At 40.3% G+C, this 13,734-nt stretch overlaps 1 protein-coding gene across 1 annotated transcript; it reads left to right on the top strand.

Moving 5' to 3' along the window:
* Positions 1–2,823: 2,823 nt before the first annotated feature.
* On the top strand, positions 2,824–12,645 carry LOC129626233 (phytanoyl-CoA dioxygenase, peroxisomal-like). The gene is made up of 5 exons (XM_055545397.1): positions 2,824–2,929; positions 4,218–4,399; positions 6,609–6,758; positions 8,815–8,945; positions 11,813–12,645. The coding sequence occupies exons 1-4, from the start codon at positions 2,887–2,889 to the stop codon at positions 8,941–8,943; spliced, it is 504 nt and encodes a 167-aa protein (XP_055401372.1). The 5' UTR covers positions 2,824–2,886; the 3' UTR covers positions 8,944–8,945; positions 11,813–12,645.
* Positions 12,646–13,734: the final 1,089 nt, after the last annotated feature.

The raw sequence follows: 13,734 nt of genomic DNA, 5'->3' as shown, positions 1-13,734 counted from the left end.
TTCCATTGTATATATGTACTATGGTTTATGACTGTAAATAATAAATAGCCATTTGTTTATATGGTTTTAAAGGACATTTTGCACAAAGTACTTACTAGAACTTATAACCCCAAGTGCTGTTAGAAAGTCCGATTCATGAAGACAGACTGCACAGCTGAGCCACCTGGGAGGTCTGGCCCCTTGTGTTGGCAATGGAAGGGGAAGTGACCCCTCCAAGCCATACATTTTTCCCAACCTCAAGTGCTGTTATGGAAATAGAGGCTATGTGAGTGGACCAGGATAAAAAGCAGGAAATCACAGGCAATGTGTGGTAGATGAAGCTCTAATGGGATGTTCCTACCACTGTAACTTGTGAACCATGTGTCTGGTGGTTCATCCAATGATTTGTAGGAGGTAGACATTCTTCTAATAGTTAGGTATTTATTTTAATCTGTATTGGAAAGATGAACCAGCACCAGATTTCAAGAATATTACTAATCAGGATAAGGCTCAGATAAGACTTAGGGAGAATAAAGACTTAATGTATTTAGGCAGTTCTGCATAGCAGGACAGAAAAGCTGAGGATGGCTTCTGAATGATGATGGTTTAGCAAATAACAATCTAGGAAGAGTAGATTAGAAGATTGGGATTGACACATATACAAACTGCTTATAAAATAGACAACTAATAATGACTACTGTATAGCACAGGGAACTCTACTCAATACTTTGTAATGACTTTTATGGGAAAAGAATCTTTAAAAAAGTGGGTATAACAGATTCATTTTCTGTACACCTGAAACTAACACATTATAAATCAACTATACCCCAATCAAAATTAAAAAAAAAAAGAAAATAGCAGTTTTTTGGTCATTTTTAATTTTTTTAATTTTATTTTTAAACTTTACAATATTGTATTAGTTTTGCCAAATATTGAAATGAATCCACCACAGGTATACATGTGTTCCCCTTCCTGAACCCTCCTCCCTCCTCCCTCCCCATTCCATCCCTCTGGGTTGTCCCAGTGCACCAGCCCCAAGCATCCAGTATCGTGCATCGAACCTGGACTGGCAACTCATTTCATACATGATATTATACATGTTTCAATGCCATTCTCCCAAATCTTCCCACCCTCTCCCTCTCCAACGGAGTCCATAAGACTGTTCTATACATCAGTGTCTCTTTTGCTGTCTCGTACACAGGGTTATTGTTACCATCTTTCTAAATTCCATATATATGTGTTAGTATACTGTATCGGTGTTTTTCTTTCTGGCTTACTTCACTCTGTATAATAGGCTCCAGTTTCATCCACCTCATTAGAACTGATTCAAATGTATTCTTTTTAATGCTGAGTAATACTCCATTGTGTACATGTACCACAGCTTTCTTATCCATTCATCTGCTGATGGACATCTAGGTTGCTTCCATGTCCTGGCTATTATAAACAGTGCTGCAATGAACATTGGGGTACACGTGTCTCTTTCCCTTTTGGTTTCCTCAGTGTGTATGCCCAGCAGTGGGATTGCTGGATCATAAGGCAGTTCTATTTCCAGTTTTTTAAGGAATCTCCACACCGTTCTCCATAGTGGCTGTACTAGTTTGCATTCCCACCAACAGTATAAGAGGGTTCCCTTTTCTCCACATCCTCTCCAGCATTTATTGCTTGTAGACTTTTGGATCGCAGTCATTCTGACTGGCGTGAAATGGTACCTCATAGTGGTTTTGATTTGCATTTCTCTGATAATGAGTGATGTTGAGCATCTTTTCATGTGTTTGTTAGCCATCTGTATGTCTTCTTTGGAGAAATGTCTATTTAGTTCTTTGGCCCATGCCTCAAATGACAAAACAAATGCCTTATTTAAAAAAACAGGCATCTAGACCTGACTCTTGGGAATTTTGTAACATTTCAAGTGTCTCATACTCAAATTTCCTATATTCCTTATATACAAGAGATCAGATAGGGAGAAAGCTGTAAAATGTGTCCCCCCCCCCCCCCCTTTGGAGTCAGGCAGAATTAGAGTTTGAATATCATCTTTTTCATTTAACTGGCTCTGCCAACTTGGGCATCTTATTCTTGGGGATTTTCATTTCAAAGGATTTATTAGTGGGTAAAGGCATTAATTTTCAGGGATTCTTGTGGGGCTTCACCAAGATAATGTAGACAGAAAGCCCCTAGCAGGTGGAGGCATGCAATGTAGAGTCCTTTCTAGGGGGTCTGATGCTCCCACTGCAGCTTATTCCTCATAGCTGGGCTTCAACCTCAGCAGCCCATGTTATTACATGTTTAACATCTTTCTCCCCCCCAGTGTATAAACTCAATGAAGGCAGCAACCTGGTTATTTTGTTCACTGTTGTGTCCCCAATTGCTGTCACTCTGCCTGGTTCAGAGACTCAGGAAAGAGTTGTTGAATTAATGACCACGTTGATTGTGAAGCACCCTCTGAGTGCCTGTTCTCCTTCCCTCATGGTGATTCATGACAGCCGCAAACCTGTTGGGAACTTTCCGGGTCCCTCTTACAAGAGTCTCTGTGAAGGAAAAGGAAGCTGCCTTCTCATGGGGCAACTGCCAACAGTTTAGTGCAAAGAAGGGTATTACTGCCTTTCGCATGTGGTGTTTCACAGAAATGCAAGTCTCTTGTAGAAGAAGCACTTATGTTTCTAGCTAGTTCCAAAAAACCTGTTTAATTCAGTGTGTTGTAAATTTCCAATGATTTCCAGTTGCTGACCTTTCCATGGTTTATTTGCAAGGTTGTGAAATATTGATTGATTTAAATGACTTCCAAATGGATTCTAGTATAGATAGATGTACTTTGTGCTGCATGCTTATGCATCTGACTTCCCATGAACTTTTTTCCTCCTTTTCCCTTAGATTCTGAAATATGTAGAGTGCTTCACTGGACCCAATATTATGGCCATGCGTACAATGCTGATAAATAAACCTCCAGATTCTGGTAAGAGTTCTTAATTGTAAAAGGAAAGCAAAAACAAAATAATATAAGCAAACAAAAAAAGAAAATGTTTAATTAAAGTATGTAAGGTTGATGTCCTAACAAATGGCAAAGGCACAACTGCTAAACTTTGCATAAATAAATGTACATACTTTAAGTCATAATATAGCTTACATCATAACAACACTGAAGTATAATAGTGATGTTGATGTTAACTGTAAGATTATTGCTGGGACTATAGACAAGTGGCTTCTAGAAGATATAGTTTAATAAAACACGACTGTCACTCTACCCCTTAGGCTCTTGATATTCAACATTGCTAAGCTTTGTTACCCACTCTTACCCATGCATGAGAGTGTGGACTTTGCCTTCTTGATCTGAAGAAAGTATTATTACTACAAATTTAAAACTGAACTTATATATCACATACCATAGCTATTCTTAAAATTCCCTGTGCTTGATAAAATCTAGCTTCTAAGCCCTCCCTCCTAGACAGACTGATTCAGAAAATAGAACCTAGGAATCTGCATTTTATTAACCATACTCAGAGATGCTAATGCAGATGGCTCTTGGGCCACACTGAGAAATTCAGCTGTATCAGTGGTAGGAAATCAGCCATTAGAGATCTTTGATACAGTTCTAATTTGTCTCTGTCGTCTCCAAGAGAGGTTTATGTGCTAAGCCTGTAGCCTAACATCAGCAGGCCTTTCCCTCCCTTGGTGTCCTGGGTGAAGAGATCGCCTGGCCTGGGGAAACCACGTTCAGAAGGCAATTCTAGGGGAGAATGTGAATGTGGGTGTAGTATCTCTGGTTCTTCACAGTGATAGTACAGCAAATGGTTCTAGTTTGGTGGGGGAAACCTTTTGAGAGTCCTTCTATTTATTTATTTAGTTAATTAATGAATCATTTTTTTATATCAGTCACTTAGAAGGCTGTCATAGGATCTCAGATTTGACCACTCTCTTTAATTAGTCAACCTGTTTTGGGTATACTAAGCTCTATGCCCAAACCAGAGTTAGGAAGGTATAAAGCACAACGGAGATGATGACGTATGTACAGATTGCTAGAAAACAGTGTAAGTAGTCCTCAGCTACCAGAAATCCAGAAAGAATTAGAGGATTGAGTCATCGTGCTGATTCAGTCTTCTAATTTGGTGCTTATCTCTAGAGGCTGGTTTTCTTCAGCATTGTCTCATCTGTTTGATTTTTGCAAGGATAGGTCATTGTTCTGGTTTTTTAAGCAGAGAAGAATTCTGAGACTTGAGTTTATTTAACAGCAAATTCTGTTTCAGGCAAGAAGACATCCCGTCCTCCTTTGCACCAGGATCTGCACTATTTCCCCTTCAGGCCCAGCAATAGCATCGTTTGTGCCTGGACAGCCATGGAGCACATTGACCGGAACAATGGCTGTCTGGCTGTGCTGCCAGGGACACACAAAGGCCCCTTGCAACCCCATGATTATCCCCAGTGGGAGGTAAGTTTGCTAGATGGCTGAGTTTTGATCAGATTTGATTGTTTTGATTTCATATCAGTACTCATATTCTTGCCTGGAGAATCCCATGGACAGAGGAGCTTGCTGCTGCTGCTGCTGCTGCTAAGGCGCTTCAGTCGTGTCCGACTCTGTGCGACCCCATAGACGGCAGCCCACCAGGCTCCGCCCTCCCTGGGATTCTCCAGGCAAGAATCTGGAGTGGGTTGCCATTTCCTTCTCCAATGCATGAAAAGTGAAAAGTGAAAGTGAAGTCGCTCAATCGTGTCTGACTCTATGCGACCCCATAGACAGCAGCCCACCAGCTCCTCTGTCCATGGGATTTTCCAGGCAAGAGTACTGGAGTGGGTTGCCACTGCCTTCTCTGGAGGAGCTTAGCAGACTACAATCTATAGGCAAAGAGTCAGATATGACTGAAGTGACTCAGCACACACATACACATAAGGAGCTTTACCAGTAAGATGACATTTCCTTTCTTAGAGAAACATTGTTCTGGGATGTAAAACGAGGATTAGGGAAAATTCCAGGATGTAAGATAAAATGATCACCTCCATTCTTTCAACAAGTGCTTGAAGGCCAACCAAAGTGGTGGACTTTGGTGATGCTATAAAAGATCTGAGATTATAAAGCCTAACTACAGAGGTAAGACACAAACACGGTAACACCAGATGCGTGTGCCAAGTGAGTCTTACACACTGACTGGTTGGTCTCTCAGTGAAGAAGAGGGATTATCTGCTTCCACCTGGAAAGACCAGCAGAGAGAGGCTCTGGGGAGGACTGAGCAGCATTCCATTATGAGGCTGTTCCATGGTTTATCAATTTAGCTGGTCAATGCTTTGGGGCCCATGATTGAGGAGATCAAATCATTTTTTCAAGGACAATAACCTTGTGGTCTGGCACAGTATATGTATTGCAGGTGTAGGAGTCCAGAGGCAGAGAAACAAGGGAGTAGACTCTTAATTAGTGTTTTAGATGTAAGGAAATAAGGTCTCAAAATCCCATAATCATGGTAAGGATGGAAGAGCACCTTTTGTTAAGGCAGACAGAATGCACATGGTTCTGCAGGATGCTAAGAATATTGGGACTTCCCTGGTAGTCTAGTGCTTAGGAATCCAAGCTTTCACTGTGAAATGTGCAGGTTCAGTCTCTGGTTAGGGACTAAGATCTGACAAGCCGCTCAGCCAAAAAAAAAAAAAAAAAAAAAATATATATATATATATATATATATATAATATATATATGAGTGTGTGTGCGTGTGTGTGTGTGTGTGTGTTTCAGGACTTCTGTGCTTAAATTAGTCAGAATTAGTTAGAATTCCTGCACTGAGGCTTACTGCTAAGTGCTGCAATGGGAGATTAGATGGAGTTATCTTGCTCAAATATCCACTCTGGGCAGGACGCAAAGACTCACCACAGTACAGTCGGGAAGTAGTCATTCCCCCAAAGGAATTTGGGTTTGGGATAGTCTTAGGAAAGGAAGTGGGATACTGCCCAAGACCCATAAAGGCTTGCAGGCTTCTCATTTTAGGTTTTTTCCATAAAAAATATAACCATTAGCTAATGCAGTAATTAACTTTGAAGATAGTTTGAAAAAAAGTTGTGGGTTTTTTTTTTTTCTTTGTGTGCAGTAACTTTGAAAAACAGGGGTTGAAATAATTTTAAAATGTAACATTTTAATTTACTTTCTTTCTTTACTCTGGATGTAACATGAGTGGGTTTTGAGCTCAGAAATACTGAGTACTTTCTCTCTCCTATTTGGGGAGATGAGCCTCTCTCTGAGTTAGCTTCTCAAGAGATACTTCTGAGTAATAGAGGAGTGACTGATGCAAGTTCCAGGTGAGGAGAAGAGCATGCTGGGAAAGAATGAGCATGGGTTTACCAGGAAAGATGATCTCCTGCATTCCCACAAAATGCAAAGCTGATCTGGGTCTTCAGTTATCATTCAGTAATGAACAGTGGGTGGCAATTCCAAATTCTTCATCCAGTCTAAAGTATCTCTGATTTTAACAACTCATGGCTTTCTAAAACCAGTCAACTGAGAAGCTTTGGTATAAATAATTTTTTAAAAATCTAATTTATTTGTCTCTTTCTCTTGGAAGAACTTAGAGAAGCTTTGTTTTCCCTGATGAATCATTGATACAAGTTTTAATTTTTGGCTTCTTCACTTATGGACTTGGCTTCTCTCGTGATTTTAGAGAGGAATCAGCATCATGTTTCATGGGATCCAGGACTATGACAAAAACAACGCCCGGGTGCACTTGGTGATGGAGAAGGGAGACACCGTCTTCTTTCACCCTTTGCTCATCCATGGATCTGGTCGGAACAAAAGTCAAGGATTCCGGAAGGTACACATTCACATCACAGCACTGTTTGAAGATGAATGCATGAGGAAGAAAAGTATCCCGATACATGAAAAGTTAAAGGATTTGTAACTTTTAATTGAACTGCCCTTTAGTCTGGTGTATTTACTAGGAAATATATTTGTCTCCCTCGTGCTTTGTTGCTGACAGCAGTAAGAAGCCAGATGACCTTAGGATGCCATCACTAGTGAACATTCATGGAATTTCTCCAGACAGACAGCATAGTTACTTAGCAACTGACAGCATGTTTTCAGAGGAAAAGACAAAGGCAGACATACATACCAAATAATATTTGGAATGTATACAGCTCATATAAGGGGAACGTCTGTAATATTATTGCTATTGGTTAAAATATTATTGATTGGAAAGGAAGGTGTGAATTGGCCACCCAGAAATCAGATATGGCCATATTTTTCACTCCTTAGCCTCAGAATGTTTTCAGCTTTATGAGATCAGTGCTTACATTAAAAACTGACAGAATTTCTCATAAGAGCCCAGATTTCTTGCTTCTCTAAAATTTAGCAGATCTGATGATATGCTGGGCTCACATTTCCCTAGGATGACAAGGCTGTTGATACTAAATATTAGTGTCTTCTTTGGGGCTGAGTGAAGGCTTCCAGTTTATCACAATAACCCTCTTGTCTCCCTGTGGCTGAGGGTTAGTTGTCAGATTTCATCCTCCATTCATTCAGACATCCACCAGGCTCAACAGGACTGAGATGAGCATGAGGCAAGAAGGCAGTTCTCTTGGAGGCTAAAAGAGACTCAGTGATCCAATTAAATAATATTTTAATGTCTTATTTAAAATAAAGAAACATTAATGCCAAAAAGTCCATGATGAGGCACTTACCTGGTGATCCAGTGGTTACAAATTTACCTTGCAATTTGGGGGAAGTTGGTTGGTTCAGTCCCTAGTTGGGGAACTAAGATCCGACATGCCTAAGAACAACTAAGCTCTTGTGCTACAACTAGAGAGGCTGTGCACTGCAATGAAGATCCCACATGCTACAACTAAGACTCAACACAGAAAACAAAAAATTCCACACTGAGCACAATCTCAAGTGAAACAAGATCAGACCCTCCACTACCATGACACTCAGAACAGTACAAATGGGGGGGGTACAGGCACTATGCTGGAAATAGTGTGTTTTAATATATTAACTTTGTAATTTTTCAATATTTTTAACTGCTTTAATGTTTTAGAAAATGCTAACTATTAAAAAATACATAAAAGTGTACAGGTAGGAGTGTACATTTCTTCTCTTTTGCCTCAGGCTACAAAATGGCTTAGTATAGCACTAGGGTTTCCATAGGAAATAAAGTTCATGACTCAACTGCCTAGAAATTTGTAGGAAGTAGGAAGATCTTCTGATGGGTGCAGTCACCCTAAGACAACTAACTTGTGACAAGGAAGTTGAGTTTGAACTATCACCTTGCAAGTTAGATCTGTTGATAAGTTCTTCGAGACTGGGGAGAGCCAAATAACTTCCATCTTACCTTCAAAAGGAACCAAGATGAGTATTTTATGTGAATGCTATCAGACTGGAACTGTGCTTTGGACTAGAGAAGGGTGTCTGCATATTATTTTCCCTTGCAAGGTCTTTTCAGTTTTTCTTGCTCCATCATCTGTGGCCATTGAAATACCAACTCATTACAAACTCCACTAACTTCTGTAACTGAGTTGATGAGAAACCCTGCAATACATTCCTTAGTAGCACTTGGAAATATTCACTCATTAGAAAAATCAAATGCTAAAAAGTTAGACTTCTTCCTTACATAATTCTGTTCCCTGCCCCGTACATATCTTTGGATAATAAATTACACAGTTAAAAATCTTACAATTTCTCAATCAGCCTTTAGCTGGAAGAAAAAAGCAGATGAGTCATGGAGGGACTGATTTAAGACACATGGGAATAGCATTCAGTCTAGAAATCAAATGCTCACGGACAGAACTTTCTGAAAGATGCCTCATTGCTTGACTGATGGTGTTAACAAGGTGTTTTTTTTTTTCTTTCTAACATGAGTCATTCACTTTCCACAGACAATTTCATGCCATTTTGCTGATGCCAACTGTCACTACATTGATCTGAAGGGCACCAATCAGGAAAATGTTGGAAAGGAAATGGAAGAGGTATTCTGTAAAATCTATGGACTGAAAAATGCCAGCTGAAGGTATGTCTGTATGAAATTACAAGGTAAAGATCTCGTTTTTTTCTTTTCTTCAGATGTTTAATACTTCTCCTACCTGATTCAGTTTGAAAATATAAAGTGCTTGGGTTTACAGCTTGTTTCAGAAACATCGCTGAGACGTCCTGGAATGACAGTGGGGCTTGTTTCTACTACTTGTTTCCCTAGTGTGGGGGACCTGGATTCTGTAAGTCTAAGGGCTATCCTGTTGTATGCAGGCCATCATGTTTCAAAATAGATAGGTATGAGAGGAAATAGCACAATCACAGGTCAGGAAATGGAGGACAAAGTGACCTTCCGAATGCACAGATGTTAAAGGTTTGGGCTGTCGATCATTAAGCCTCCTTTATTTGTGAAGAAGAGAGTATGTATGTATGTGGAATTCCAGTAAGACTCTCAGAAAGCAATTCTCAAGCAAGTGTTTGTTTGGCTCAGTTTGCATTGGGAGTTTAAGGAAAGCCTGCATGTAGCAGAGATGGGAGATCACTGATGGCTCTCATAGCAGTGTAAGAGAGTATTTCATATGCCTGCCTAATTAATACACCTCACTATAGATTATTTATTTTTAACTAGTGAACATTCCATGCTGTTGCTGATCAATAACAAGTTAGCAGTCAAGGCAAATAAACAAACTTATTTGCATTGTAGATGATTATATTTTAGCCCTGAACCAAGAAGCTGATCCTATTTGGTAAACGTGCCTGCAGTTCAGTTCAGTTCAGTTCAGTCGCTCAGTCGTGTCCGACTCTTTGCGACCCCATGAACTGCAGCACGCCAGGCCTCCCTGTCCATCACCAATTCCTGGAGTTCACTCAAACTCATGTCCATTGAGCCATCCAGCCATCTCATCCTCTGTCTTCCCCTTCTCCTCCTGCCCCCAATCCCTCCCAGCATCAGGGTCTTTTCCAATGAGTCAACTCCTCGCATGAGGTGGCCAAAGTATTGGAGTTTCAGCTTTAGCATCAGTCCTTCCAATGAACACCCAGGACTGATCTCCTTTTGGATGGACTAGTTGGATCTCCTTGAAGTCCAAGGGACTCTCAAGAGTCTTCTCCAACACCACAGTTCAAAAGCATCAATTCTTCGGCACTCAGCTTTCTTCATAGTCCAACTCTCACATCCATATATAACCACTGGAAAAACCATAGTCTTGACTAGACAGACCTTTGTTGGCAAAGTAATGTCTCTGCTTTTGAATATGCTATCTAGGTTGGTCATAACTATCCTTCCAAGGAGTAACTGTCTTTTAATTTCATGGCTGCAATCACTATCTGCAGTGATTTTGGAGCCCCCAAAAATAAAGTCTGACACTGTTTCCCCATCTATTTCCCATGAAGTGATGGGACCAGATGCCATGATCTTCGTTTTCTGAATGTTGAGCTTTAAGTCAACTTTTTCACTCTCCTTTCACTTTCATCAAGAGGCTTTTTAGTTCCTCTTCACTTTCTGCCATAAGGGTCATGTCATCTGCATATCTGAGGTTACTGATATTTCTCCTGGCAATCTTGATTCCAGCTTGTGCTTCTTCCAGCCCAGCGTTTCTCATGATGTACTCTGCATGTAAGTTAAATAAGCAGGGTGACAATATACAGCCTTGACGTACTCCTTTTCCTGTTTGGAACCAGTCTGTTGTTCCATGTCCAGTTCTAACTGTTGCTTCCTGACCTGCATATAGGTTTCTCAAGAGGCAGGTCAGGTGGTTTGGTATTCCCATCTCTTTCAGAATTTTCTACATAATCATAAATGCATCATCTATTTTGGGGTGACATGACCCCCAAGTAGACTGAGTGTAATAACAACTCAGGGCCGCTCAGTACTTTGAAGAGCCTCACACACCAATGACAAGGTGTTATCTTCTGAAACAACTTTCCAGCTCAAGATTCTCCATCTTAACCCCTTTACTTTCTAGAATCTCTGAATGTATCCCTGTATCTGAAGATGCTCTGACCTGATATTTGCACCTTCTGGAGGGTCTTGCCTTCTTCCATTGTCCAGCACTTAAATGTCCTACAAAGGCAACGTATTTTGCCAGTTGGGGCTTTCATCCAGCATACAGAATTTTAAGGCAGGAAAAAAAATGTATATATTCTGTTTGAGGTCTGTCAGAGTTGTACTAAATCAGTAAGTTCCTGTATTTCTTTTCATGACTCTCTCAGCTATAGTTTATCGACTTTACTTAGAAGAACAATACTACCTTCTGCTATAGAGTTCTTTGCAGGCACAAAACACATTCCTATCCCTTTTCTTCACCAAAACTCAATGGAGCAGTTGAGATAGTTCCACGCTCTTAATGAGAAAAGGGAAAGTTCAAGAGATAGGCTTCAGTTATGCATGTGACAGGGATTTCAGAGGCCCAATTCTAAAATTGTTCTTCCCATCATACCTAGCTGTTTGCTAAAAAATAAGCAAAAAAGTCTGAATTGTCTTATTAGGAACAAAGAAGAAAAAACCAATCCAATAGCCTAGGACATCATTTTCAGGAGGAGATCACCCAGAATTGGGCAGGCAAATATCACCAACAACAGCAGGAGCTTGGGTACTAAACTGTATTGTGACCAAACATAACAGCCATTTCCAACACCTGTAATCAACACAAGCACCAAGGAAAGAAAAACTGACAGAGTGGGCACTCACTGTCCCACTGTCCTGGCTTATGAAACATAATTTTAGATGCTGGCAAGTAAATTAATTGGAGTCTCAGAATGTGGTTTTTATTTACTAATTTATGACTACTGTAGAGGGCTGTTTTTTCCCCCATATTTAACCATTTGTAGATGCCAGAAATCTTTGTCTTATGGTAAATAGGTAAATCCAAGTTCTCAGAAACTCATTGTGTTTGGTATTATTTGCAGAATGTTTGGACATTTCAAGGGTGCGTTGTGAAAGGAGAAAGAATCAACCTTAGAAATAGCCCTTCGCTCAAACTCTTGTCAAGAAAATCAAGGTGGAACAAGATGTCAGAGGAAAATCTTTTCTCAATGAGATGATCTAATCGTTTCTATCCATGTTAACAAAATCCAAGTGCACAGATGCAATACTTAACTGCACATGGGTAATTCTGCAGTACGGTGGGATGCCTTCAATGGATATAAAGTAGAAGAAGTGAAATATTACTGTTTTAAGGAAAACTTGGGGTTGCAACTAATAAAAGTGATGCATAAAGAAGTGGGTTAGTTCAGTTTCTTTCAACCAGTTAGCTTTTTACCCAAGCAGGGATTAATGCTCTCAAACACAAAACCCACCACCTCCTAATTTTGTGTTGTGTGACATTTCTTTTCAAACCTGGAACAATGAATATTAGAGGTGCAGTTAGTGAAGGGCCTAATAATGGCATTAGGGTGTAAAATAAGGGTGGAAACTCACATTCTGACACAGGATTCCTTCCATGGCCTCTCTAGGCCAACAACGCTCCTTAAAAAAACAGACTGGATCTTTCCAGGTCTTTTTCTCTAAAGCAAGAAGACCAGGGTAACTTTCTCTGCCATTTCATATTTGGCATGGCAGTTGAAAACATTCAGCATTTATGAATGAAACCTAACCTCTTTCAAGGTCCAGGAAATTTTTAGATAACTTTTGATTTGGATTTCAAGTGGTGTAGATGGGAAATTTAATTAGGATTGTGTTTCTCCACCAGTGGAGGGCAGCAAGGAGACATAGTCCTTATTTTTAAAAATTCTAGTTGAACCTTTAATAAGAAAAAAAAACAGTAAGAAGAGTGAAGGTTTTTTGGTTTTTTTTTTGGTCATTCTGCTAAGCATATGTTTATCTAAATCTAGCGTCACCATTTTTGTCTGTTTCTCCTTAAGGACACCCAATTTAAATTCAGGTCTACCTTGAAACTGGGGACTTCAGCAGGAAAACCAGACAGCAGAATTTGTTATTTCTCTGGTGTATTTTTGAGTGAACTGCAATTAGTCAATCGGGAAACATTTCCCACCTTATCTCTGTTCCTTTTGTGTACTAGTTCATCTAACAAATATCCAAGCATCTGTTACTGAACCAGGTTTGTTCCTGCACACAGCTCAGCACTGATTCCAGGGGCTTTGTGACTGGGCCCTGTGGTCTGGCCACTGGCTCACCTCTGAGGAAACACAGCTTTCTCCTCCAGGTACCTTGGAGCATCTCCTCCTGGTCTTAAACCTACATTTCCTGGTCTGTGGGCATTTCCCACACTAATGTGAGAGCCGAAGAAACAAAGCTAAAAGCAAAATGGTCCCCAGCTCTCCTCAGAGATTCCCTTTGTGGTCCTCCCTCTGACAGGCTGGAGGTGAAATCCCAGCTCTGTTGTTCCCCACCGTGACAGTCACTTAACATCTCTAGACCCCAGTTTCATTTGTAAGATTGGACTTCATGGGGTGGTCTTGAAGAATAAATAGGAGTGCTGGGTATGCTTCTTTTCTGCTCTTATTCAGACTTCACTTGGTAAAGAAGTTCTGAAAATGAGGTCCATGTTACCCATAAAAACAAAGAAAACTACCCCTCAATTGGAAGAGGGGTTCCCCAGACCAGCTTCAGTGAGGGTAATCCCTTGGGTCCCTAATCTGTGTTGGTCCCTTGTTGCTCTGATGGGACCAAGCATCTTCCTCCAAGACAAAAGCAAAAGCACCCACAATCTTAAATCATCATCTTAAATCACCTGATCTTAAATCATCCAATGGTTGGAGGTCCTCAAGATGGGTCCCATTCACTCCTCATATCCTCTTACATTTTTTTAAGCACTGGGGTTACACCTATAATAAGTGACAATCTGCTTGCTATTAGAATATTTTTCCCT

The sequence above is a fragment of the Bubalus kerabau genome, chromosome 13, assembly GCF_029407905.1.
Source record: "Bubalus kerabau isolate K-KA32 ecotype Philippines breed swamp buffalo chromosome 13, PCC_UOA_SB_1v2, whole genome shotgun sequence".
Classification (NCBI taxonomy): Eukaryota; Metazoa; Chordata; class Mammalia; order Artiodactyla; family Bovidae; genus Bubalus; species Bubalus kerabau.
The sequence above is the reverse complement of the archived record's forward strand: the minus strand, read 5'-3'. Positions and strand labels throughout refer to the sequence as shown.

Coding starts and splice junctions, on each gene's coding strand:
- LOC129626233 (XM_055545397.1), top strand. CDS start 2,887: ATGGCCATGCGTACAATGCTGATAAATAAACCTCCAGATTCTG. Junction 4,400..6,608: donor ATGATTATCCCCAGTGGGAG/GTAAGTTTGCTA, acceptor TCGTGATTTTAG/AGAGGAATCAGCATCATGTT. Junction 6,759..8,814: donor AAAGTCAAGGATTCCGGAAG/GTACACATTCAC, acceptor CACTTTCCACAG/ACAATTTCATGCCATTTTGC.